Source organism: Arachis hypogaea, chromosome 3 (assembly GCF_003086295.3).
Source record: "Arachis hypogaea cultivar Tifrunner chromosome 3, arahy.Tifrunner.gnm2.J5K5, whole genome shotgun sequence".
In the NCBI taxonomy this organism is placed as follows: domain Eukaryota; kingdom Viridiplantae; phylum Streptophyta; class Magnoliopsida; order Fabales; family Fabaceae; genus Arachis; species Arachis hypogaea.
This window is the reverse complement of record NC_092038.1, coordinates 32,598,109-32,625,587: the sequence shown is the minus strand read 5'-3', so window position 1 is coordinate 32,625,587 and position 27,479 is coordinate 32,598,109. Positions and strand designations below refer to the sequence as shown.

The window sequence follows — 27,479 nt, the reverse complement described above, 5'->3', positions numbered from 1 at the left end:
TTAATTTTCCATGCATCCTGAATTTAGATTTGATCCTGGGACATATCCTTCTACTCTCAGTACCAAATGAAATCTCAAATGCAGTGTGCACGATTAGTTCTTTTACATTCAAAAGGAAAAAATAAATGGGTTCGTATATTCCACTACAATCCATGTTTTGAACTCAGGTGCAGCTTCATGGAGGGCCAACAAATCTACAATTTGTGCCAAACCTCATCTGGAAGCTACTTTTCTCCAAAAGAGGCTTCCAAGTTCCAAATTCAAGAAACGGTGAACATTTAGCCGAGGAGGTTAGCACAAAAAAAAAAAAAAGAGAATCGATCGTTCAACAAATTTCAACGATACTAAAACCCGAACCAATTATGAACCGAACTTAAATCTGACAATATTTAGGTTTAGTTTTAATTTAAATATCATATTTAAATTTTCATTATTCAGGGCAAGGTCCACTTAAGAAATTGAAACTGCGAGAAAAGGAGAAAAGAGATACATATCTGGAAAGAAAAGGACAACTAATGAACATTTGTAAACTAAATTCATGAACTTTCCTTTCGTACATGTTAAAAGCTCCGAAGAGCACAATTATAAGGATGCCCACCACAAAAAGGAAAAAAAGTTTGCTTTTAATGGACTGTCATGGTTGATACACACACTGCTCCAAACTAGAACTCCAAACAGATGATTAGCTCCAATCGTCAGAGGTGTCAAGTTACCAACCAATAAAGGGCAGATGAAACTATTGGTTAGTAGAAACCATCCCCTTTTGATTTCTCTCATCATCTCTCTATCCACCAAGTCGATAGGATCTTCCCCTGAAAGCAACCCCTGAACTACTGTCTTGTGGAGTATTACTAACAGGCTGGCCACGGCTCATAGGTCTTGCCACTGGTGCTCCTATTCTCCTTCTCGCAACCAATTTATCTCTGAAAAATAACAATTAAGAAAACCCGAGAAACAACCTTACAGATTGTGCCTACATTTCATGTCTTGGAAGCTAAAATAGATTCATAAGAGCTTATTAACTATTTAACCACGCTCATTATAGGCCTTTCCTTATATGTCAGAGACAGTATAAGGAACTAAGGCAGCGTTTGATTTTGAGAACAGGACAAGACAAGGCACTGAGAACAAGACACAAAAGACAGAGACACAAAAATTAGTGTTCTTATATTTTGTTTGGTGATAAACTAGAACAAATTATGAAAGTCCAATTTATTCTCATTTTTTTCATTCAAAAAAATTGACAAGAAAAATATAATAATAAAAAATATAATTATAAAAAATTAACAAAAATAATAAAATAAAAAATAAAAAATAAGTTGTATCTCTTGTTAGTGTCTTTGTACACGATGTCTCTGTCTTATCTGCCAAATACAATTTTATATCTCTGTGTTCCTGACTTAATGTCCTGTGCCTTAAACAAACGCTGCCTAAGGGTATGTTTTGATGTGGAAGGGAGAATTTGTAAACATTAATAATGGGAATGCAGGTGGGGTAAGAAGGATAAGGCACCCTTTGATGGTTTCAGCTTTCATAGCAGTATCAGACTGATTAAGCATCAAATCAGTCCAAAATTAAAAATGCTTTAAATGAAAAAGTCATATGCTTAACGCCTAACACATTAGCAAACAGAAGATAGTAAAGGATACACCCAGGCAGGAGTCTTTAAAATGTACTTTCCACTTGCTAGTGGATGCAGCACTGTCAAGAAATAATACAGATGTCCTGCAATGATACCTAACAGATCAGCTGTAAGAGGGGAACCAAATATGACATCCAAAGCAAGCATCGCCCATGGAAGATAGAAAGCCTGGAAAAAAATTCAATGATATTATTCCAACAAAAAATCAAATTATTTTTCATACAGCTCCACTTAAGTGCTGAGTAAAAATAAGGACACATTACACAAGATTGAAATTCGAAAGATTACCTTAAGTTGAACAAGTCCGTATATGTTGATTTGAGCATTTGGGAATTCTCTACTCCAAACATAAACGAGCATAAAAACAAGTGATACTGCCAAAAAAGGGTCCCAAAGAAAGGGGATGGCAGACAAAGCCTATCCAGCAAATAAAATTAAAAAGAATAATGAGTCCATCAGAGGCAAAGTTGGGAAGGTAGCTTATACGATTTTACAACAATTAAACACAACATGTTAGTGCACCGAAGACAGCAGCACTCTTATAATTATCATTTCACTAAAATTTACATTTCCTATAGGTTTTTATAAACTCTAATTCTCTTTTCCACTCAAACATATTGTTACTTTTCTATAGCAGGTATAACTCTTCATTAAAAATCCTATCCAACATGCTTCAGAATCTCTGATCCCCTAGCCTTCAATACATCTTCAACCATCAAGTACCTAATGTCATATTGTAAAATTCCTACCCATGTTAACACTGGTCAATTCCAAACATTTCCAATCATTCCTTACTTGTTAAGGCCAGATCATGCATAGTTTATACTTTAAGACATGGGGGACCGAGTGACTAATATGTGGAAGACAGATCAAAATAAATTAGATCGATCATAGTTTGTCATCTTTTCTTTCTATAGCTTTATATTGTACCTTCTACAAAATAAAGCTGCAACACTTTCAATATTCAAGCAAAAACATCATCACATGTAGCAGAAAATGAAAACAGATACATAAAACATCCCACATACCAATAGCACCAAGGCTCCAAATATCATCATCCACAAGAAATCAGCAGTCCGCCTTTCAAATGGTCCCTTCTCAAGTTGGACACCATACCTTGCTCTGTAGATTATGGGAAGTATTTTATATTTTAATATGAGATTCAATTACCCACTTGTTATATACTGGAAAGTATAAAACCATGGATGTGCACTGAACCAAATTATTTAACTACTTACATCATTAAGAGACGAATCCCAAAATTGATAGAGAACGGTCCAAGGAAAAAGAAGTTTGTGACCAGCCTCCAGACCTTAAAAAATATGGTGTTACACAAGATTCATTAAATAGTTTGATTCTAGCAAAGAAGGAAAACAAAACAATAAAGTTATCAGACAAGCATCTAAGAAGCATGTTAGAACTTAGTAAAATCAAGTTGCTTATCAATTTCAATGGTAAGACTCCAACTGGACTACTTATTGACCAACCCACATATCAAGGCAATTTTCATGTCCTCATCTCAAACTGTTGCTACCTAATACAATAATGCACGGCAGCACCAATGCCAAACCTCTTTCTCCACAAGTATCGGAACATAAATAAGATAGAAATGAGGCAGAGGTGCTATTGATCACATTCTCTAGACATCAAAGGCATGAATGCAACAATAGCATATTTCAATTTCGGTATTACAAACGATGGAGTGGAATTCTGACCTGAAACCTATAGAAGACGTATTCATATATTAATGCAATATGAGGCAGACGATACAATCCGAGATGATAAGCTGCGGTAGCGAACACACAAGCAGTGCCATAAGCCTTGCTTATGGGTGGAAGCGAGTGATACCACCTGAAAAAACGAATTGAACCATTCAATTTTATTAGATAAACAAACTGATCGGAACAAATTGCCGATTTACCGATCAAAATTGCATATATAATCGTCCAAATGCAATTATAAATGGAAAATTCCGGTGTCACTATTAGTTCAGTTACCCTATGATAGTTCTGAAAAACAATAATTAAAGAAGAAGAACAAGAAGAAGAGAAAATTACTCAGCGGGAGAAGACATTGCTGATTGTAAGGATCGAGAGAGGTAGTGTAAACAAAACCCAAACCCTACTGCAAAATTCAGAATTCCGAATGCAGATCTCTCCGTTCAGAAACCGTCTCCGACGGACCCAGAAGCTTCTGTTCCCGCAGGTGCCTTACTAAACCCACTATTGGCCCAGATAGGCCCAATCGAGAAATCACTGATCAAAGAAAAGGTACAGCCCAAAACGAAAAGCTATTTGTTGAACGAAAAAAAAAACTTGTTTTAGGAACTAGGAAGACATGTATATGTAAGAAAATTTATTTGGTGAAGAATATAATTAGGTGAATAACAAAGATTTTATTAACTAAATTGGGTTGGTTTAGTGGTTAATTCATTAGTCCGTTTAATTAAGTATTGAGTTAAATTTTGTATTGTATATGCAACAATCTATTAGTTAGAGAAAAAAAGATGGATAAACTAGCAATGGTATCCAAAATTAAAAGTATATATTACTAACAAAAAAAATTAAAAAGATACAAATGATAAATAAATTTCTAAAATATTTAAAAATATTACAAAATATAACAAAATATTAAATATATAATTTTTAAAAAAAACTTTAAAAATGATATTTTGATATAATTTTTCATAAGAATTAATAAAAAATATTTTTATTTTTAAAATTTAAAAATTTTACACCAAGCAAATATTTTTCAATCTTTTTATGGGAATGGGCCAAATGTTTAATTTTTTTATGCATCTTTTAAATATTTATCGAAATTAAAACAAAATGGATAAATTATTTGTTAAATATAAAAATTATTTGTTATTTATAAAAATAAAATGATATTTTTTACTTTTACCATATTTTTAAATTATTTAAAAGTTTATTTATCGGTCATATTTCTTAAAATTAGTTTTATTGTTACCAATTCACTTTAAATGAGGTATAACTCGGATATCTTCAGGATAACCAAGAAATATGAGAGCTTGGATTCTTTTAGGTGGTGCGTATACCTGCAAAAATACTACAACGACAATTAAATTAGTATTTTTCCCGAGGAAAAAAGATTTTTTTTTTCTGGCTTTAGAGCAACTCCAATGCTAAGAAATAGAGTTCCTTTTCTGACATATGGGAACTCAATTACCATTGGAGTGAAAAGGGAAAGAGGGCTCTTCACGGGATCAAAGTTGAGAGTCCCTCTAAGTAGGGACTTGCAACAACCAATAAAATCATGCCATGTGGTAAGTTAATAAAAAAAATAAAAAATATATTAAATATATATTAAATACTTATATATTTATTTAATTAATTATTTATATTAATTATTTAATAATTAGTTATATTAAATTATAATTAATATAAATAATTATGTTAAATCAATATCAAATATTATTTATATTGTTATATTAAATCATAACTAATTAAATTTATTTTACATAAAAAATAAATTTAATTTTTATATATTATAAAATAATTTTTAGTTGGATTATTTATTTTTATTTATAAAATTTAAAATACTAATCAAATTTAAGTTATTTATTTTAATATTTTATAATATTGAATTATTTTTTATAAATTTAAATAATATTATTAAAAAATAATAATAATTATATTAATTTTAATTACTTAATTAATTAATTAGGTGAGACCACAATAGGGATTAAAGTTAGTTCCTTCTAATGGAGAAGAGAGAGATTCATTGAGTTCCTATTTATTGGTTATGACGCAAAATCTGATGTGGAGTCACTTTTTATGACAAATGGGCCATAAATAGGGACTGAGATAAGTTCCCTACTGAAGATGGTCTTATGATCTCATACCTCCTTTATCAGTGATGAGCTTAAAAAGAGAATTTTAACGGACCAGTTTTTGAATCCGTAAATAATAGCAAACGTTCTCTAAGTTTTCTTAATTTTTTATATGATTAATTATACTTATCTTTAAGTTAATAATATAATATATCTGATTTAACTAAATTTATATTAAAAATTAAAAGATATAAAATATAATTATTTTTTAAATAAAAAATTTACAAAGATATAATTAAACTAATAATTTTTTTTATTTTTGGGTATTATTTATTAATTATTCTATAAAATAAAATATATAATATTATTAGTTTTATACATATATAAATCTTTATATTTGATTATTTTATTTTTTATTTAAGTATAGAATCATAAAATTTTAGTTAGTTTTGTCCTTTTAATTTATAAATTTTTAAAATTTATATTAGTACATATTTATGTTTTGTATATTTATTTCTAATTTTATATATTATTTTTGTTAGAAACAAGAGAGTAATTTAAAAGAGTGTCAATTCAGGTTGTAAAAAAGTACAATGTACAAGGGGTATATATAGGTGTTAGAAGAATCAAAGTAATAAAAATATACAATCCTATAATTAATATACAGATATGCTATATAAATATAAATGATACTAATTGATCTAATATTGATTCTAATTTATTCTCTAACATCCCCCTTCAAACTCAAGTGGGATATCATCTTAAGTTTGGTTACCAGAGTCCGAAAACAAGTCGGATGATAAGCCTTCGTGAAGATATCAACAGTTTGATCCAGTGTTCCAACAGCATCAATAAAGATGCGTTGCCGAACAAAGTGACAATCAATCTCAACATGTTTGGTGCATTCATGAAACACATCATTATAGGCAATCTGAATCGCACTGCAGTTGTCACAATAACATCACTTGGAGACAATTGCGGTGCACTCAAATCTTCGAGAAGCCAACGGATCAAGACAATCTCAGTAGTGGTGTCAGCAAGAGCACGGTATTCAGCTTCCGTGCTTGATCGAGCAGAGAACATTTGCTTTTTAGCTCGCCAGGAAATGAGAGAGTCGCCAAGAAACAAACAATAACCAGTAGTAGAACAACGATTAGTGGGATCACCAGCCCAATCAGCATCTGAGTACGCCTGAAGGGATAAAGATGAATGCGCAGAAAAATAAAGACCATGAAATAGGATGCCTTTGATGTAGCGAAGAACGCGAAGAACTGTCACATAGTGAGTAGTACGAAGAGCTGACAAGAACTGACTAAAAACATAAACTGGATAGGCAATGTTTGGTCAGGTGACAGTTAAGTAGACTACTAGTCCTCCAACTAACTGTCGATAAAGAGTAGGATTATGCAAAACAGTGCCATCCATTAGAGTAAAACGAACATTAGGCTCAAGAGGAGTAGACTCAATGCGACTATATGTTATATCGGCTCGAGCAAGAAGATCTGAAGCATACTTAGTTTGAGATAGATAGATACCATCATCTGTGTATATGACCTCGAGACCAAAAAAATAATTCAGAGAACCAAGATCATTTATCTCAAAAATACGGTGAAGGGAGGCTTTGACATCAGAGATACCATCAACATCATCTTTGGTAATGATCATATCATCAACATACAAAAGCAGAAGAACAACTCCACGTTCACTTTTATGAATAAAGAGAGCATTCTTATGAGGACTGCAAGTGAAACCGATATTGCATATAGTGATGCTGAACTTGTCAAACCACTCGCGAGAATCTTGCTTAAGATCATAAAGTGCCTTACGAAGGAGACAAACTTTGCTAGAAGGACAAGGATAACCCAATGGGGGTTTTATATAGACCTTTTTTTTCAAATCTTCATTAAAAAATGCATTCTTCACGTTCATCTGACCTAAAGACCATTTTTTACCGCAACAATGGCAAGAAGAGCTCGAACAGATGTGAGACGAGCAATAGGAGCAAAAGTCTTTTCATAGTCAATACCATACTCTTGCGTACAACATTGAGCAACAGATCATGCCTTATAACGGTCAATAGAACCATTAGAGCAAGTCTTGATCTTGTATATTCATCTACTTCTCACAACTTCTTGATTAGAAAGAGGATCAACTAATTTTCAAGTGTGTACTTTTTCAAGTGCCTATATTTCTTTCTGCATTATTTATTGTCAATTTGGATTTGTGGAGACTTCTCTAAATGACTTAGGTTCATGTTGATGAAGAATAGTAGAAAAACAATGATAATCAAGAAGATGAGGAGGTGGATTTCTCACCTTAGGTGAATGAGTAGAAGGAGGAGGCATGACGGTAGGAGCAGGATCGTCGACTGGTCTGAAATCATCAGGAGATGGAGAATGCAAAAGAACAGGAGGCTGTTGCTGAGTGGATAATTTATACGCTTTTTGGCATTATTTTTAGTATATTTTTAGTATGTTTTAGTTAGTTTTTATTATATTTTTATTACTTTTTATTTAAAATTCACTTTTCTGGGCTTTACTATGAGTTTGTGTGTTTTTCTGTGATTTCAGGTATTTTCTGGCTGAAATTGAGGGACCTGAGCAAAAATCTGATTCAGAAGCTGAAAAGGACGGCAGATGCTGTTGGATTCTGACCTCCCTGAACTCGAAGTGGATTATTTGGAGCTACAGAAGCCCAACTGGCGCGCTCTCAATTGTGCTGGAAAGTAGACATCCTGGGCTTTCCAGCAATATATAATAGTCCATACTTTGTCTGAGATTTGATGGCCCAAACCGGCGTTCCAAATCAGCTCAAGACTGCCTGGCGTTAAACGCCGGAACTGGCACAAAAATGGGAGTTAAACGCCCAAACTGGCACAAAAGCTGGCGTTTAACTCCTGGTGTTTAACTCCAAGAAAAGCCTCTACACATAGAAGCTTCAATGCTCAGCCCAAACACACACCAAGTGGGCCCGAAAGTGGATTTTTATGTCATTTACTCATTTTTGTAAACCCTAAGCTACTAGTTTTCTATAAATAGGACCTTTTTGCTATTGTATTAGAAATCTTTGGATCAATTTAGATCTTAGGATCATCTTTGGACGTCTAGTTCTTAGATCATGGGGGCTGGCCTCACAGCCATGCCTAGACCTTGTTCTTATGTATTTTCAACGGTGGAGTTTCTACACACCATAGATTAAGGTGTGGAGCTCTGCTGTACCTCGAGTATTAATGCAAGTACTATTGTTCTTCTATTCAATTCCGCTTATCTTGTTCTAAGATATTCATTTGCACCCAAGAACATGATGAATGTGATGATTATGTGATGCTCATCATCATTCTCACTTATGAACGCGTGCCTGACAACCACTTCTGTTCTACAAGCAAACAAGGCTTGAATGTGTATCTCTTGGATTCCTTAATCAGAATCTTCGTGGTATAAGCTAGAATTGATGGCGGCATTCTTGAGAATCCGGAAGGTCTAAACCTTGTCTGTGGTATTCTGAGTAGAATTCAAGGATTGGATGACTGTGACGAGCTTCAAACTCGCGATTGTGGGGCGTTAGTGACAGACGCAAAAGAATCACTGGATTCTATTCCGACATGATCGAGAACCAACAGATGAATAGCCGTGCTGTGACAACGCGTTGAACATTTTCACTGAGAGGACGGGACTGTAGCCATTGACAACGGTGATGCCCAACATACAGCTTGCCATGGAAAGGAGTAAGAAGGATTGGATGAAGACAGTAGGAAAGCAGAGAGACGGAAGGGACAAAGCATCTCCATACGCTTATCTGAAATTCTCACCAATGAATTACATAAGTATCTCTATCTTTATTTTATGTTTTATTCATCTTTTAATTATCAATCCTCCATAACCATTTGAATCCGCCTGACTGAGATTTACAAGATGACCATAGCTTGCTTCATACCAACAATCTCCGTGGGATCGACCCTTACTCGCGTAAGGTTTATTACTTGAACGACCCAGTGCACTTGCTGGTTAGTTGTGCGAAGTTGTGATAAAGAGTTTAGATTGCAATTGAGCGTACCATGTTGATGACGCCATTGATGATCACAATTTCGTGCACCAAGTTTTTGGCGCCGTTGCCGGGGATTGTTCGAGTTTGGACAACTGACGGTTCATCTTGTTGCTTAGATTAGGTATTTTTCTTCAGAATTTTTAAGAATGAATTCTAGAGTTTCAAGGTGATGTTCTTATCATCACCAAAGCTGATTGATTTTCATCAATTTAGCTCTTGAATGTAATGTTCTGCTGAAGCTTGGCTAGCCATGTCTAATATTTTTAGACTAAAGCTTTAGACTAACATTGCATGATTCCTGGAATTTTTATTAAAAATTTTGAATCTCTTTATTTTCTTTTCCATATAATTTTCAAAAAAGCACAAAAAAATTATAAAATCTTAAAATCAAAAAATATTTTATGTTTCTTGTTTGAGTCTAGTGTCTCATTTTAAGTTTGGTGTCAATTGCATGTTTCTGTTCTTCTTGCATTTTTCGAATTCATTCATGTGTCTTCATTGATCTTGAAGTTATTCTTGATGATTTACTTGCTCTGATCTTTAAATTCTCTTGTCCTGAGTGTTTTGTTGTTTCTCATATGCATTCTCAATTTGTTAGTGTCAGTAGTATACAAACTTCTAAGTTTGGTGTCTTGCATGCATTGTTTATTTGATCTTAGTTTCATTTTGATTATTCCTCATCATTAAAAATCCAAAAATTTTTTTTGTGTCTTTTCAAGTCAATAATACAGAGAATTGAAGATTCAGAACATACAGCAGAGGAATTACACAGAAAAAGTTGAGCGTTCAAAACGCCCAGTGAGGAAGGAAAACTGGCGTTTAAACGCCAGCCAGGGTACCTGGCTGGGCGTTTAACGCCCAAAAGGGTAGCATTTTGGGCGTTGAACGCCAGAATGGATACCATTCTGGGCGTTTAACGCTAGGATGGCACAAGAGGAAAGATTTTGTTTTTAATGCAAATTTTTTTCAAGTTTTCGTAATTTTTCAAAATCAAATCTTTTTCAAATCATATCTTTTCAATCATATATTTTCAAAATCAATTTCTTTCCATTTTCAAAAATACTTGCTAACAATTAATGATTTGATTCAACATTTCAAGTATGTTGCTTTTTCTATTTAGAAAGGTTTAATGTCTGAATCATATCCTTTAAATTTCTTGTTAGCCAAGTCATTAATTTTAAAAATCAAATCTTTTTAAATTGTTTTTCAATCATATCTTTTTTATTTCTAATTTTAAAATCTTTTTCAAAATCACTTTATTTCTTTCCCAACTTTAATTTTCGAAAATCATTCTTCAATTTTTCAAAATTTCTTCAAAATCTTTTAATTTAATTTCAAAAATTCTTCCCCTCTTCTCACATCCTTCTATTTATGGACTAACACTCCTCCTCAATCAACAATTCGAACTCAGTCTCTCTTGATAAGTTCGAATTCTTCTACCTTCTCCTTCTATTCTTCTTTTCCTCTGACACCTCAAGGAATCTCTATACTGTGACATAGAGAATTCCGTATTTTCTTGTTCTCTTCTCTTTCATATAAGCAAGAGCAAAGATAAAAGAATTCTTGTTGAGGCTGACCCTAAACCTGAAAGGAACTTGAAGCGAAAGCTAAGAGAAGCTAAAGCACTACTCTCTATAGAGGACCTAACAGAAATCTTCAAACAAGAAGAAGATATGGCAGCCGAAAACAACAACAATGCCAACAATGCAAGGAAGGTGCTGGGTGACTTTACTGCACCTACTCCCGACTTCTATGGGAGAAGCATCTCTATCCCTGCCATTGGAGCAAACAACTTTGAGCTTAAACCTCAATTAGTTTCTCTAATGCAACAGAATTGCAAGTTTCATAGACTTCTATTGGAAGATCCTCATCAGTTTTTAGCTGAATTCTTGCAAATCTGTGACACTGTCAAGACCAATGGGGTTGACCCTGAGGTCTACAGACTTATGCTATTCTCTTTTGCTGTAAGAGACAGAGCTAGGATATGGTTAGACTCACAACCTAAAGAAAGCCTGAACTCTTGGGAAAAGCTAGTCAATGCCTTCCTGGCAAAGTTCTTTCCACCTCAAAAATTGAGTAAGCTTAGAGTGGAAGTCCAAACCTTCAGGCAGAAGGAAGGTGAATCCCTCTATGAAGCTTGGGAAAGATACAAACATTTGATCAGAAAGTGTCCTTCTGACATGCTTTCTGAATGGAGCATCATAGGAATCTTCTATGATGGTCTGTCTGAACTGTCCAAGATGTCATTGGACAGCTCTGCTGGAGGATCTCTTCATTTGAAGAAGATGCCTGCAGAAGCTCAAGAACTCATTGAAATGGTTGCAAATAACCAATTCATGTACACTTCTGAAAGGAATCCTATGAAAAATGGGACGAATCAGAAGAAAGGAGTTCTTGAGATTGATACTCTGAATGCCATATTGGCTTAGAATAAAATATTGACTCAGCAAGTCAATATGATTTCTCAAAGTCTGTCTGGAATGCAAGCTGCACCAGGCAGTACTAAGAACGCTTCATCTGAAGAAGAAGCTTATGATCCTGAGAACCCATCAATGGAAGAGGTGAATTATATGGGAGAACCTTATGGAAACACCTATAATCCTTCATGGAGAAATCATCCAAATCTCTCATGGAAGGATCAACAGAGACCTCAACAAGGTTTCAACAAAAATAATGGTGGAAGAAACAGGTTTAGCAATGGCAAGTCTTTTCCATCATCTTCTCAGCAACAGACAATGAATTCTAAGCAGAGCCACTCTGACTTAGCAACTATGATCTCTGATCTAATCAAAACCACTCAAAGATTCATGATTGAAATAAGGTCCTCCATTAGAAACTTGGAGGCACAAGTGGGTCAGCTGAGTAAGAAAGTTACTGAACTCCCTCCTAGTACTCTTCCAAGCAATACAGAAGAGAATCCAAAAGGAGAGTGCAAGGCCATCAACATGGCCGAATTTGGAGAGGAGGAAGAAGCAGTGATCGCCACTGAGGAAGACCTCAATGGACGTCCACTGGCCTCCAATGAGTTCCCTAATGAGGAACCATGGGAATCTGAGGCTCACACTGAGACCATAGAGATTCCATTGGATTTACTTCTGCCATTCATGAGCTCTGATGAGTATTCTTCCTTTGAAGAGGACGAAGATGTCACTGAAGAGCAAGTTGCTAAGTACCTTGGAGCAATCATGAAGCTAAGTGACAAGTTATTTGGTAATGAGACTTGGGAGGATGACCCCCTTTGCTCACCAAAGAACTGGATGACTTGACTAGGCAGAAATTACCTCAAAAGAGACAGGACCCTGGGAAGTTCTCAATACCTTGTACATTAGGCACCATGACCTTCGAGAAGGCTCTGTGTGACCTAGGGTCAAGCATAAACCTCATGCCTCTCTCTGTAATGGAGAAGCTATGGATCCTTGAGGTACAAGCTGCAAGAATCTTACTAGAGATGGCAGACAATTCAAGAAAACAAGCTTATGGACTAGTAGAGGATGTTCTGGTAAAGATTGAAGACCATTACATCCCTGCTGATTTTATAGTCCTAGAGACTGGGAAGTGCATGGATGAATCCATCATCCTTGGCAGACCCTTCCTAGCCACAGCAAAGGCTGTGATTGATGTTGACAGAGGAGAATTGATCATTCAAGTGAATGAAGAATCCTTTGTGTTTAAGGCTCAACGATATCCCTCTGTAACCATGGAGAGGAAGCATGAAGAGCTTCTCTCAAAACAGAGTCAAATAGAGCCCCACAGTCAAACTCTAAGTTTGGTGTTGGTAGGCCACAACCAAATTCTAAGTTTGGTGTTGAACCCCCACATTCAAACTTTAAGTTTGGTGTTGGGAGGTTCCAACATTGCTCTGAACATCTGTGAGGCTCCATGAGAGCCCACTGTCAAGCTGCTGACATTAAAGAAGCGCTTGTTGGGAGGCAACCCAATGTTATATTTATCTATTTTCCTTTTGTTATTTTATGTTTTCTGTAGGTTGATGATCATGTGAAGTCACAAAAATAATTGAAAAAGCAAAAACAAAATGAAAAACAAAATGAAAAATAGCACACCCTAGAGGAAAAACTTGCTGGCGTTTAAACGCCAGTAAGGGCAGCAAATGGGTGTTTAACGCCCAGTTTGGCACCATTTTGGGCGTTTAACGCCAGAAAGGGGCACCAGACTGGCGTTTAACACCAGGAATGGGCAAGAAGATGGCGTTAAATGCCAGAAAAGGGCAGCAGCCCGGCGTTTAACGCCAGGATTAGCAGAAATGGCGTTTTACACGCCACTTGGTGCAGGGATGAGCTATCCTTGACACCTCAGGATCTGTGGACCCCATAGGATCCCCACATACCCCACCACTCTCTCTCTCTTCACCACTCACATCCATCTTTCATAAAACCCCACCTACCTCACCATCCAAATTCAAACCACTTTCCCTCCTAAATCCACCCATAATGGCCGAACCCTACCCCTCTCTCCACCCCTATATAAACCCATCTTCACTCCTTCATTTTCACACAACCTAAACACTAGTTCTCCCCCTTGGCCGAAACACAAAGCCCCCCTCCATCTCCTATCTTTCTTCTTCTTCTACTCTCTTCTTTCTTCTTTTGCTCAAGGACGAGCAAACCTTCTAACTTTGGTGTGGTAAAAGCGTTGCTTTTTGTTTTTCCATAACCATTTATAGCATCTAAGGCCGGAGAAACCTCTAGAAAGAGGAAAGGGAAGGCAAAAGCTTCCACCTCCGAGTCATGGGAGATGGAGAGATTCATCTCAAGGGTGCATCAAGACCACTTCTATGAAGTTGTGGCCAAGAAGAAGGTGATCCCCGAGGTCCCTTTTCAAACTCAAAAAAAGGTCAACTTTAATCAAAGGTTGGACCAAGTCCTCATGGATATCTGTGTGGAAGGAGCTCAATGCAAATAGGAGATCCCACTCATAGACATGAGCATGAGGAAATTCCTCATCATGAAATCCCTGAGATGCCTCAAGGGATGCACTTTCCTCCACAAAACTATTGGGAGCAAATCAACACCTCCCTAGGAGAATTGAGTTCCAACATGGGACAACTAAGGGTGGAGCACCAAGAACATTCCATCCTCCTCCATGAAATTAGAGAAGATCAAAGAATCATGAGAGAGGAGCAACAAAGGCAAGGAAGAGACATTGAGGAGCTCAAGCACTCCATAAGATCTTCAAGAGGAAGAACAAGCCGCCATCACTAAGGTGGACCCGTTCTTTAATCTCCTTGTTCTTTATTTTTCTGTTTTTTGAATTTTTATGCTTATGTTTATCTATGTTTGTGTCTTATGATCATTAGTGTCTTAGTGTCTATGCCTTAAAGTTATGAATGTCCTATGAATCCATCACTTTTCTTGAATGAAAAATGTTCTTAATTGAAAAAGAGAAGAATTGCATGAATTTCAAATTTTATAACAGATTAATTATTTTGATGTGGTGGCAATACTTTTGACTTCTGAATGTATGCTTGAACAGTGCATATGTCTTTTGAATTTGTTGTTCATGAATGTTAAAATTGTTGGCTCTTGAAAGAATGATGGAAAAGGAGAAATGTTACTGAGGATCTGAAAAATCATTAAATTGATTCTTGAAGCAAGAAAAAGCAGTGAAAAGCTTGCAAAAAAAAAAAGAGGATCCAAGGCTTTGAGCATTAATGGATAGGAGGGCCTACAGGAATAACATCCTGGCCTAAGCGGCTAAACCAAGTTGTCCCTAACCATGTGCTTGTGGCGTGAAGGTGTCAAGTGAAAACTTGAGACTGAGCGGTTAAAGTCATGATTCAAAGCAAAAAGAGTGTGCTTAAGAACCCTAGACACCTCTAATTGGGGACTCTAGCAAAGCTGAGTCACAATTTGAAAAGGTTCACCCAGTTATGTGTCTGTGGCATGGATGTATCCGATAGTAATACTGAAAAACAGAGTGCTTTGGGCCACGGCCAAGACTCATGAAGTAGCTGTGTTCAAGAATCAACATACTTAACTAGGAGAATCAATAACACTATCTAGATTCTGAGTTCCTATAGAAGCCAATCATTCTGAACTTCAAAGGATAAAGTGAGATGCCAAAACTGTTCAGAGGCAAAAAGCTAAAAGTCCCGCTCATCTAATTAATACTGATCTTCATAGATGTTTTTGGAATTCATTGTATATTCTCTTCTTTTTATCCTATTTGATTTTCATTTTCTTGGGACAAGCAACAATTTATGTTTAGTGTTGTGATGATCGGATAATTTATACGCTTTTTGGCATTATTTTTAGTATGTTTTAGTTAGTTTTTATTATATTTTTATTAGTTTTTATTTAAAATTCACTTTTCTGGGATTTACTATGAGTTTGTGTATTTTTCTGTGATTTCAGGTATTTTCTGGCTGAAATTGAGGGACCTGAGCAAAAATCTGATTCAGAGGCTGAAAAGGACTGCATATGCTGTTGGATTCTGACCTCCCTGCACTCGAAGTGGATTTTCTGGAGCTACAGAAGCCCAATTGGTGCACTCTCAATTGCGTTGGAAAGTATACATCCTGGGCTTTCTAGCAATATATAATAGTCCATACTTTTCCCGAGATTTGATGGCCCAAACTGGCGTTCCAAATCAGCTCAAGACTGCCCGGCGTTAAACGCTGGAACTGGTACAAAAATGGGAGTTAAACGCCCAAACTGGCACAAAAGCTGGCGTTTAACTCCAAGAAAAGTCTCTACATATAGAAGCTTCAATGCTCAGCCCAAACACACACCAAGTGGGCCTGGAAGTGGATTTTTATGTCATTTACTCATTTTTGTAAATCCTAAGCTACTAGTTCTCTATAAATAGGACCTTTTTGCTATTGTATTAGAAATCTTTGGATCAATTTAGATCTTAGGATCATCTTTGGACGTCTAGTTCTTAGATCATGGGGGCTGACCTCACGGCCATGCCTAGACCTTGTTCTTATGTATTTTCAATGGTGGAGTTTCTACACACCATAGATTAAGGTGTGGAGCTCTGCTGTACCTCGAGTATTAATGTAAGTACTATTGTTCTTCTATTCAATTCAGCTTATTATTGTTCTAAGATATTCATTTGCACCCAAGAACATGATGAATGTGATGATTATGTGACGCTCATCATCATTCTCACTTATGAACGCGTGCCTGACAACCACTTCCGTTCTACAAGCAAACAAGGCTTAAATGTGTATCTCTTGGATTCCATAATCAGAATCTTCGTGGTATAAGCTAGAATTGATGGCGGCATTCTTGAGAATCCGGAAGGTCTAAACCTTGTCTGTGGTATTCTGAGTAGGATTCAAGGATTGAATGACTGTGACGAGCTTCAAACTCGCGATTGTGGGGCATTAGTGACAAACGCAAAAGAATCATTGGATTCTATTCCGACATGATCGAGAACCGACAGATGAATAGCCGTGCTGTGACAGAGCGCGTTGAACATTTTCACTGAGAGGACGGGACTGTAGCCATTGACAACGGTGATGCCCAACATACAGCTTGCCATGGAAAGGAGTAAGAAGGATTGGATGAAGACAGTAGGAAAGCAGAGAGACAGAAGGGACAAAGCATCTCCATACGCTTATCTGAAATTCTCACCAATGAATTACATAAGTATCTCTATCTTTATTTTATGTTTTATTCATCTTTTAATTATCAATCCTCCATAACCATTTGAATCCGCCTGATTGAGATTTACAAGATGACCATAGCTTGCTTCATACTAACAATGTCCGTGGGATCGACCCTTACTCGCGTAAGGTTTATTACTTGGACGACCCAGTGCACTTGCTGGTTAGTTGTGCGAAGTTGTGATAAAGAGTTGAGATTGCAATTGAGCGTACCATGTTGATGGCGCCATTGATGATCACAATTTTGTGGACCAGCTGTAGAGGGTGACTCGAGATAGAACCTGTAGAATCATCACGAGAAAAAAGATCAATATTGGGGTTAGTGAAAAAAGATAAATGAGTAGGAGGAATGGACTTAATAGAGGAGAACCGAGGAAACATGTGATGCTCCCAGAAGACAACATGAAAAGTTACACGAATACGTTTAGAGAGAGGATCCCAACAATAATAACCCTTGTGTTCAGTGCTATAACCAAGGAAACAACACATACGAGCCCGAGGTTCAAGTTTATTATGTTCATGAGGCTGAAGAAGAACAAAATAGACACAACCAAAAACTCAAAGAGAACTGTAATCTGGAGAGGTATGATAAAAACGCTCATGGGAGTAACGTTACCAAGAACAGAAGAATGAAGTCTATTGATAACATGAACAGCAATAAGAACAGCTTCACCCTAAGTATGCTCAGGACACGAAGAAGAAAGAAGTATTGCACGAACAGATTCAAGAATGTGACGGTGTTTGCGTTCAACTCGTCCATTTTGTTGAGACGTACTAGGCCAAGAAAACTTAGACAAACTACCCTATTCTGCAAGAAAGGTTAAAAGTTTAGAATCCCGGTATTCCATAGCATTGTCGCGTCGAAAAACCTTAATGACCTTGGAAAACTAAGTTTTAATCATAGTGGCAAAGTTAATATAAATCTGAGGTAACTCATGGTGATTAGTCATCAAATAAACCCAAGTAAAACGTGAATAATCATCAATGAAAATGACAAAGTGTCGAGCTCCTCTCATAGAAGCGGTGGGAATGGGGCCCCAAATATCAGAGTGGACAATACAACATTTTTGGCGTAAGGTAACCCTTATTCGAAGCAACATTTAACATTTGAAACAAATTTTAGAGGGAAACCTTTAATCATATTCCCACCAATTATTTTCCAATCAAATAACTTAGAAAAAAAGAAAGAAAAGACATAATTGCTTAATCAGTTCATCACTTGCTTTATCACTTCATCACTATAGCGTAACCCTAACATTTGAAACAAACCACAGACGGCCACACACCCACCACCGATCGCGGCTCTCCTCCACAATGACCGCAGCTCCCAATCACAGTGCTGTCCACCCCAAACAGCGACGACGCGGTGCTCCCTTCCATGGTCGTCGGCACGTTGCTCTCCTCCACGGGCTTCTGTGCGTTGCTCTCCTCCACGGGTGTCGGTGCGGTGCTCCCCTCCACGCACGTTGCTCCATGACTCCTCCTTTTCTTATCTCGGCTCTACGTATACAGTTTTCTTCGAGAAACCCCTCTCCTTCTCCCGCTTCCTCTTCTTCCCCTGTCTCGCCTTCTCCTCTTCGCAAGCTCTCACAACACTACATGTAGCTGTAAACCCCCTCCTCCTCCTCTGTTTATTGGTAAGAAAGCTTCTAAATTTTACCATGGAATGAAATTTTTTGAATGCATTGATTGTGAATAAAGATTGAGAATGTTCTAAATTTTAGTATGAAAATAGAATTTCTGATTGCATTGAATCTTAATTTTTGGGACTTCTTAATAGTTCTGATTTTAGGGATTTTATTTCAATTTTTCTGAAGTTTTCATGGTTTTGATTGTTGCTTCTTAAGATTTTTTGAATTTTTATGCATTTTGATTATGATTATGTGTGGGACATATTTTTAAGTGTCGGCGACTGAGCAACATGATTATATATATATATATATATATATATATATATATATATATATATGTATATGTATATATATATTTATTTATTTATTACTTGGGAAAGTTGTATTTCTAAAATATTATTGGTTGTATATGTCAGTTAGGCAAGTAGGGCACTTGATCCAGAAAGAGATGCATTTGGTGATGTTGTCACTTCCATTAAAAGGTTTGGTTTTTGACATTTGATGATCATGCTGCTTTGTTAAATTTTTGCTTCTTTGTACAATATGCTACATGATCACAAAATTATTTTTCTGTAGGGGTATATGGGCAATGATTGCTGTTTTTCTTGCTTATTGCCTGCTTCAAGCTCCTTCGACGTGAGTAATCAATGTGAACTTATTTTGTGTAGTGTTTTTTTGTTTCATGTATTTATATTGTTACTGAATTGGATGTATACATTAGTTTTGCAAAGTTAATTTCTTTATCATGTTAAATATAGTAGTATGGTGTATTTAGTGTGTTTTAAGTCTTGATCTTAAGAGATTGTTTTGAGGTCTTCCATGTAAATTTCTTCCATGACATAATTAATTGTTTGTCTTTACCTTAGGATTTGGGGATTGAATATCTGAATTTTTAGCTTCTGGGTTTGAGTTTAAAGAGATCTAAAACTAATAATTTATGAATTTTTTGTCTTATTAGGTTAATAGCTTAATGCTAAGTTAGTAGTATTAAATTTGGTTATGTAAATAAATATTGTGAAAATCTGAAAAGGATATATTGAAATTGATATGACCTTGTAATATGTGATGGTGAAAGTATACGAAAGAATTAACAAATTAGTAGTAAATATTGCAAAACTGATTTATGATGAATGGACCTTTTCTTTTCTTATGATTAGTTTGGATTTGCCGTATAACCTGCCTTAGAATCCTCTAACAAATACTAGTGCATGAGCAAAATTTATATTATATAGAGTTTAAAATTTTGGTATGAAAAATTGGTTAATTGTGTGGTGCTGATCGATGATACATACTAGTGCTGATTGGTGATACATACTATTGATTGTGTGGTTAATTGTCACTCAAACCTAACTAAGCTACTAATGTGGTGTGGTAGGTTTCCAAAGAAAAAATGAAATGTTGATCCACGTGAAAACTCTTAACTTTAGAAACTTGATGAAATGTTTATCTTCCATGTAGCAACTAAATTCACCTATTATATATCCTAAGCCCAAAGAGAGATCAAATTTTATAGTGTTGAGTTAAGAAATTAACTAAATTAATTAGTGATGACAAATATTATTTTTGACAAAATAAATAATTAGTGTTGATTAATTAATTAATGAGTATATATTGCTAATTATTTATTATTATGTTGCAGGCCTTAATTAAGTTGAGCAGCCCAAATAAAATGGAAAATAAAACAAGAGGTGGTAGGCTGAAAGCAAAATTGAGAGCCCAAGGAAAAATAAAGAAAGAAGCCAAAGAAATCATAACGGGCCAAGCACATCACAAACTGATCCAAGCCCGAGTTGATTTTATTTCCCTACAAACTTGATCTCACACCACACGCAACGTTCTTCTCCTCTCTGACCATGTCAAATCACAAGCTTCAGAGAAGTAAGAAAGAGAAAGAGAGAGAGAGAGCTCCTTCCATAAGCTTTTCACCAAAGAAGAGAGAAAGAGAAAGATTAAGCTAGAAAGGCAGATATCAAATCACCCAGTTCAAACCAAATCAAGCTTAGGTTAAAGGTAACCCATTTCCTCTTGCATGCATCAAATCTTCATCTCTTCTTCCCAACACTCTTCCCTATTCGAAATGGGATACAAGGGAAAGAGAATTTCTGTTCTTCTCTGCTGTGTATCTACGGTCTTAAACAAGATTTGGGGACCAAGTTGGTTTTTAAGGGCTCAGATCAAGTTGACCATTGGAAGATTTCTATGGTTGCTATTTTATGGCTTTCGGCCAAGATGAGAAAGTCAGAAGCAAAGTTTCTACTCTAAGGTTTATTGAGAAAAAGTGAATCTGTGGTTGGTGAAGCTCAAGGCTCAAGGTGTTGACCTTGGGAGAAGATCCCAGCAACATGCAAGGAGAATAAAAGAAGACTTCCTGCTCATTAAGAACCAAGGAGAGAAAACTAGAGTATTGAGGTATTGTTCTGAGAAGTGTTCTTTGAGAAAGTTCAACTAACTGGACAGTGTAACCTAACCAAAGGTGCATTCTGCCAGTATGAAGAACTGAATCAGAGGCTTTTCTAATCTGATTTTCGCATAGCACAAAGGCTGTTGATGAAGTCAATCTCCTTCATGTTTTACTGATCATAATGTACTTTTCTAAGTTTATCTTTTTGTAATTTCTTGTGAGAAAAGACATTGTGAGAAAGCTCAAGTAAAAGCCATGAGTGAAAAAAGGCTGAGCGATACACTTGAGAGAAAAGCCTAGAGTTATTTTCTGATTTCTTTAGGTTGGTTAAGTGTCTTGTATCTTGTACCTGTTTGGTATCCCTTTCTTAGTTGGGTTAGCACTAAGAGTGAATAGTTAGGTGTTAGCATAGCCAATGTCAAGTTAGGTTAGAACTTGAGTGTGAAATTGGTGTATGTAATACTGTTAACTATAGTGAAATTCTTCCATAGTTGTGGAGGAGACTGGATGTAGGTTGCATAGCACAAGGCAACCGAACCAGGATACATGCTGGTGTTAGCTTTTCTCTTTTCTGCTGAGTTCTGTTTTCTGATATTCATGAGACAAAATAAATTGTCTCATAAATTTTCGCTGCTGTGATTCAAACAGAACCTGAATTGAAAGTTTGTTTAAAAGGGTAATAACTGCAACTAAAAGGAAGGCATAGATTCAACCCCCCTTCTCTAAGCCTACCACAACCTTCAATTGGTATCAAGAGCTAAGGTCTCAAGAGTCAAGCTTAACTGCTTGGAGCAAAGATCCAATGGCGAACAACTTGGGTGCAACCACAGTTGCCTACACCCTCACTGAAGGCCAGTCAAACAACCGGCCACCTTTCTTCAACGGAAAGAACTACTCCTACTAGAAAGAAAGGATAAGGATTTTCATTCAATCCATTGACTACAACATATGGAAGATTGTCGTGAGCGGTCCAAAGATCCCAACAAAAACAAGTGCTGATAGAGTGGTGACTCCAAAAGAAGAAGCTGAATGGAATGAGGATGACAAGAAGAAGATAGAGCTGAATGCTAAAGCAATCAACCTTCTTCACTGTGCTATCAGCTTTGAAGAGTACCGGAAGGTGTCTAGATGCAAGATAGCCAAAGAAATCTGGGAAAAACTCCAGGTTACACACGAAGGAACCAAACAAGTAAAAGAAACGAGGATTGATATGCTGCGAAAAGAGTATGAGATGTTTAGCATGAAGGATGGAGAAAGCATTGATGAAGCGTTTGAGAGATTCTCAATCATAATCAACAACCTTGATGCTATGGGTACAAACTATACAGAACAAACCTTGGAGATTTAGAAGAATGATGAAGAACAAGGGCAAATACAAAGGTTCAAGTTCAAAGGAGCACAAGATCGACTTGAGCAAAGTGACATGCCATCACTGCAAGGAGGCTGGACACTTCAAGCTAAACTGTCCAAAGCTCAAAAAGGAGGACAAAGGAAAGAAGGAAAGGAAGAGAGTACTCATGGCAGCTTGGGAGGATCTTGAGAATGACTCAAATGAAGAAGAAGAATCTGAAAGAGATGACAAAGACTGCTTCATGGCTGGAAACAACAATCTTGATGAGGTAAACTATTATGATTTGACCATTGAGGACTTGCATGCTATTATTGATGATCTCACTTTAAACACTTCAAAACTGCTTGATAAATACAATGAATGCAGATTTGAAAGAGATGTGTTAAGAGTTGAAAATGATTTTTTAAAAGAAAAAGTGAAGGAAATTGAATGTGCTTTGGACATCATTGAAGAAAACAGATTTCTAAAATCTGAACTTGAAAAATTAAAAGGAAAGCACACTGTGGATCCTTCCCATGAGTTAATTGCTGAAAATGAAAGATTAAATGATATGATTAAAAGGCTGAATGGTGACTTAGCAAAATTTGCTCAAGGTTCTAGCAACTTGGACAAATTACTTGCAAGTCAAAGACCATTGTTTGAAAAATCTGGTTTAGGCTACATAGCCAAGGAAGATGCAGTTTCTAATACTTCCTCTATAAAATTTGTGGCTTCTTCATCAAATACCAAATCCATACCAAGCAAATCAGGTATCGGATATGTTTCAACTTGTGAAAAAAAAATTGATGAAGCATACACAAGTGAAACTAAGCCTTCACCAAGAACTGGTCCGAGTTCAAACCGGCCCGGTTTGGGTTACATTTTGAAAAATGAGGCTGCTTTCAAGAAACCACCATTTTACAACAAAATCTCATTTTCGAAAGGTAAAAATGTTCAAAAAAATTCTGGTGAAAATGCTTTTGCAAAGAGGAATAACTTTAATAAAAATCAGTTTGTCAAAAGAAATGCATCTCATCCAAAAACCAGAAAATTTCAACCATTTAATCATTTCAAGCAATTTAACTCACCTAATTTTCAGCGACACACATAAGAAAATCATTGTGTTAATTGCAAGAAAGTTGGTCACTCATATGAACAATGCTTCATTGAAAAGAGAGTTGTAGGAAACAAAGTCTACAATATTGTTTGTGATTTCAATGCACTTGGGCAACCAAGATGGATTAACTTCAATGGATCCAAATTAATTTGGATACCTAAGGCTACTTGAAACTCATCATGCAGATTTGCCTAGCATCCAAGAACAAAAAGGACATGTGGTACATGGATAGTGGATGTTCAAGGCACATGATTGGAAGGTCAACCTACTTCATCAAACTAAATAAGTATGATGGAGGTTTTGTGACCTTTGGAGATGATGGTAAAGGTAAAATCATTGCTGTTGGAAAAGTAGGTAATGAGCAATCTACTTTCATTGATGATGTACTTTTGGTATGTGGCTTAAAGCACAATCTTTTGAGTATAAGTCAGCTGTGTGATTTAGGATATTTAGTTGTTTTCAAAAGGCTTGAATGATGTGTTGTTAATGAAAAGACAAATGAAGTGATGTTTGTTGCCAAGCATTTCAATAATATGTATGGACTTACTCTTGATGGACTAAAGGATCAAAATGTAGCTTGTCTTCACTCAAAAGAATCTGAAAAGTGGTTATGGCACAAGAGATTGGGCCATGCAAGTATGTTTCAAAAAACAAACTTGTAAAGAAAGAATTAGTAAGAGGTCTTCTTTTGATAAAGTTTGACAAAGACATCACTTGTGATGCTTGCCAAATGGGAAAACAAACAAAAAGTTCTTTTAAACCAAAGGAAGACATCTCTACTAAAAGACCACTTGAGTTGCTACACATTGATTTATTTGGTCCAACAAGAACTCAAAGCCTAGGTGGTAAACATTATGGTTTAGTGATTGTGGATGACTATACTAGGTTTGGTTGGGTTTTATTTCTTGCACACAAAAATGAAGCCTTTTCGGTGTTTGAACCTTTTTGCAAGAAAATTCAAAATGAAAAGGATTTGAAAATCTCTTCTATAAGAAGTGATCATGGAACTGAATTTGAAAATAATTTGTTTGAATCCTTTTGTGAGGAATTTGGAATATCTCACAACTTCTCTTATCTAAGAACACCACAACAAAATGGTGTTGTGGAAAGAAGAAATAGAAGCATACAAGAGATGACAAGAGCTATGCTTTGTGAGAGTAATGTTCCTAAATTCCTTTGGGCTGAAGCAGTGAACACAGCTTGCCAAATTTTAAATAGAACAATTATAAGGAAATTTTTGAAGAAAACCCCTTATGAACTTTGGAAAGGGTACCCACCAAACTTAGACTACTTACACATCTTTGGATGCAAATGTTTTGTTTTAAATAACAAAGAAAATCTAGGAAAATTTGATCCAAAGGCTTATGAGTGTTTGTTTGTAGGATATTCCACAACTAGTAAAGCATATAGGGTTTATCATCAAGATGCTAGAATTATTGAGGAGTTCATACATGTTACATTCTGTGATATTAACTTGGTACAAAACATTTTGGAAGATTGTGATGCAGGAAATCAAGCTCAAAAGGAAGTTGAAACTGTGCAAAATCAAGAGAAAGGACATTCTAGTCAAAATGAACCAGAAACTGCAACTGCTGAAAATTCGAAAGACAATTCCATTTTGTCTCATGAATCTGAAGGAAATCCTGAAGCCAGCAGCACCCAGAATCCCTTGGTATCTCAATCTACATCCAAGTCCACCAGACCTCGTGAATGGAGATTCTTGAAGAATTATCCTGAGGAATTTGTCATTGGGGAGTCTCTCATAGAGTGCAAACAAGGTCTTCCACTAGAAAGGCAAATGAAGGATCAAACATTGCCCTTCTTTCACAAATTAAGCCTCAAAATGTCAAGGAAGCACTCAGTGACCCTTCGTGGGTTAAAGCTATGGAGGATGATCTTCTTGAGTTTGTAAAGAACCAAGTATGGACTTTGGTTCCAAGGCCAAGTGGAAAGAAAGTGACCGGCACCAAGTAGATTTTTCGGAACAAGTTGGGAGAAGATGGTAGCATTGCAAGAAAGAAGGCAATGCTAGTGGCACAAGGATATGACCAAGAAGAAGGAATAGACTTTGATGAATCCTTTGCCCCTGTTGCCCGAATGGAAACCATAAGACTTCTCTTAGCTTATGCTGCACATTGTGGTTTTAAATTATATCAAATGGATGTGAAATGTGCATTTTTAAATGGAGTGATAGATAGAGAAGTGTATGTGGAGCAGCCTCCTGGTTTTGAAAATAAAGAGCATTTTGACCATGTTTTCAAATTATCTAAAGCTCTCTATGGTTTAAGACAAGCTCCTAGAGCTTGGTATGAGAGACTTAGCTCTTTTCTTTTGAAAAATGGTTTTCAAAGAGGCACCACTAACACAACTCTATTTATCAAGAATTCTAATGATTCTTTTATTCTAGTCCAAATATATGTTGATGACATTATTTTTGGATCAGCAAATGAATCCCTTTATTCTGAATTTGGAAAACTCATGACAAGTGAATTTGACATGAGTATGATGGGTGAACTTAATTTTTTTCTTGTGCTACAAATTAAACAAACTGAAAATGGTATTTTCATTCATCAAGAGAAGTATGCCAAGGAATTAGTTAAGAAATTTGGTATGGAAAATGACAAACCCATGGGAACTCCCATGCACCCTAATTCTAAATTAGATAAGGGAGAAACTGAGAAAGATTTTGATGAGACTAGGTATAGAGGAATGATTGGTTCTCTTATGTACTTAACATCCTCTAGATCCGACATTGTGCAAAGTGTTGGATTGTGTTCTAGGTTCCAATCCAAACCTAAAGAGTCACATCTTTCAGCAGTTAAAAGGATCATTAGATATGTTCATGGCACATCTAATCTTGGTCTTTGGTATCCTAAAATTGATTATTTTTCTGTAGTTGGTTATTGTGATGCAGATTTTGCTAGTGATAGAGTTGATAGAAGGAGCACTTCAGGCCTATGTTGTTTTCTTGGGAAGTCTCTAAATGTTTGGTCAAGTAAGAAGCAACCAACAGTGGCCTCATCCACTGCAGAGGCTGAGTATATAGCTGCTTCTTCTTGTTGTTCTCAGCTTTTATGGTTAAAAACACAGTTTGCTGATTACAAATTAAATGCTGAAAATATTCCCTTAATGTGTGATAATATGAGTGCCATCAATATTTCTAAAAATCCAGTTTTGCACTATAGGACTAAGCATATTGAAGTGAAATTTCACTCAATAAGAGAACATGTCCAAAAAGGGGATATTAGTATTCAATTTGTTAAATCTGAGGAGCAATTAGCAAACATTTTCACAAAACCATTAGTTGAGGACAGATTCTGCATGCTTAGAACTTGTCTAGGAATTTTGAGTTATGATTCTTTATTTGAAAAATACTGATGTATTTGCTGGAGCTTTTTGTCTCATAAACAGGTATGAGACAATTCTGGGCAGATGATGAATGTTTTCCTCAAGTTAGCGTGTTCTGGGCTTGTTTCAAGTGAATAATTGATCTGGACCAACCTCAAATTGGATCTGAGTAGCCCTATGTGTTTCACTAAAATCACATCACCTCAAGGCCCAAATATGAATGATACATTTTTGTTTGGTTGATATTTTTTTTGGGCTGTGAGCCTTAATTTTTTTTAAAAAGTTTTTTTTAATGTTTATGCTCCAAAGATTTTTCAGTTTGATTTTTTGTTTTTTTTTTAATTTAAAATTAATTTCCTGTTTTTCATTTTAAATCAAATCAAATCTTTCTTTTATGAGGTTAGGTCTTTTCATGTCATTTCAAAAGGTGATGCAGTTGCATGGTTTTGGAAATCCACTTTTGGGTACGGTTACCAACACTCCCTCTCTTCCCTCCATAACTTCTCCTCAATCTCTTCGGTTTCTTCCCTCTCACTCTACTACTTC

General features: G+C 36.0%; 1 protein-coding gene and 1 non-coding gene across 2 annotated transcripts; both read right to left on the bottom strand.

The window, feature by feature from the left end:
• Positions 1 to 495: 495 nt before the first annotated feature.
• Positions 496 to 3,959, bottom strand: LOC112790165 (derlin-1). Its single transcript, XM_025832434.3, has 7 exons — positions 3,700 to 3,959; positions 3,358 to 3,493; positions 2,881 to 2,954; positions 2,671 to 2,764; positions 1,931 to 2,059; positions 1,650 to 1,810; positions 496 to 923 (listed from the first exon to the last, which is right to left on the bottom strand). Exons 1-7 carry the CDS (start codon positions 3,714 to 3,716, stop codon positions 785 to 787), a joined length of 750 nt encoding a protein of 249 aa, XP_025688219.1. The 5' UTR covers positions 3,717 to 3,959; the 3' UTR covers positions 496 to 784.
• A 7,595-nt stretch (positions 3,960 to 11,554) lies between these two features.
• Positions 11,555 to 11,662, bottom strand: LOC112793245 (small nucleolar RNA R71). The gene has a single exon (XR_003197948.1). It is a non-coding gene; the product is annotated as a small nucleolar RNA R71 (small nucleolar RNA).
• Positions 11,663 to 27,479: the final 15,817 nt, after the last annotated feature.

What these genes read in the sequence shown, in the direction of transcription:
- LOC112790165 (XM_025832434.3), bottom strand. An exon ending in GGGATTCGTCTCTTAATGAT is followed by an intron (nt 2,765 to 2,880) that starts GTAAGTAGTTAA and finishes CATAATCTACAG; the next exon opens with AGCAAGGTATGGTGTCCAAC. An exon ending in TTGGAGCCTTGGTGCTATTG is followed by an intron (nt 2,060 to 2,670) that starts GTATGTGGGATG and finishes TTTGCTGGATAG; the next exon opens with GCTTTGTCTGCCATCCCCTT.